The following is an 874-nucleotide window of genomic DNA, read 5'->3' as shown; positions in this document are numbered from 1 at the left end:
AGTATACATTGCTATAGGATGAAAGAAGTAGGTGTGCCTTGCTCCCTATTCACTCACTGCACAAGATTCCTCTATACAATGGGCAGAACATTGAATGGATGAAAGGAGATAGTATTCCTTTTATTAATGAAGAATAGAAGGGGGTGTCATTAGGTTGAGAATTATTGTGACCAGTTATTGCAGTGCAGAGAACTGATTTGTGGAATGCTATGAGAAGACAGGCAGAGACACTCAAGCTAAAAGTAATGGAGAAGTTTAATGTTGCTTGGCACCTCCTCCTGGTTTTCATTTGTGTGAATATCAGACCACCTCATAAAGCCCTTGATAAATGCTGCAAGCTCTAGGAACAGCTGCTGTCTCCTGCCTGTGGTGCTGAACTGAGACTGACATGGAGGAGATCCTGGAAATTCTGACTCTTCTACTAAGCTGCATCATCTGTAGAGGGCTGGGGATTCAGGACTGTGCCATGCTCTCTGTCCAGGGACATCACACCCAGTACCAGGTGACAGATGGCAAGGAGTTGGTGGTCACCACATGGAACACCAACAGGCAACTAGTGTCATGTTCTCTAGAAGAGGATGAAGGGACAGTCAGATCCTTCTTGTCCCAGTGCACCAGGCAACATGATGTGCTGTACATGGACTATGGGGGCTTTGCTGAGGCTAGAATGGCATGCTTGTACTTTTTGCAATCAAGTCAGCCTGGAAATGAAAGAAATGGCCAACATGCAAGAGTCAAGAGGGGCTTCACCTATCCAGGAACACTATGGTGTGGAGCTGGCAATATTGCAGAAAAAGAGACTGATCTAGGTAAGAGCAAAAATTCCACACATTTCTAGATAGGGTCTGGAAGCAATACATGGTAACCTGGTAAA

The 874-nt window shown here is 45.1% G+C and overlaps 1 protein-coding gene across 1 annotated transcript in view; it reads left to right on the top strand.

The window, feature by feature from the left end:
• Window positions 1-338: 338 nt before the first annotated feature.
• The window catches only part of PROCA1 (protein interacting with cyclin A1), an 18,631-nt gene continuing 18,095 nt past the window's right edge, over window positions 339-874 (top strand). The window contains exon 1 of the mRNA XM_072430218.1: window positions 339-809. Coding sequence (XP_072286319.1) covers window positions 389-809 — 421 coding nt within the window. The 5' untranslated portion in view covers window positions 339-388. The remainder of the gene's footprint in view (window positions 810-874) is intronic.

The sequence above is a fragment of the Pyxicephalus adspersus genome, chromosome 1 (genome assembly GCF_032062135.1).
Source record: "Pyxicephalus adspersus chromosome 1, UCB_Pads_2.0, whole genome shotgun sequence".
Lineage (NCBI taxonomy): Eukaryota > Metazoa > Chordata > Amphibia > Anura > Pyxicephalidae > Pyxicephalus > Pyxicephalus adspersus.
The sequence above is the reverse complement of the archived record's forward strand: the minus strand, read 5'-3'. Positions and strand labels throughout refer to the sequence as shown.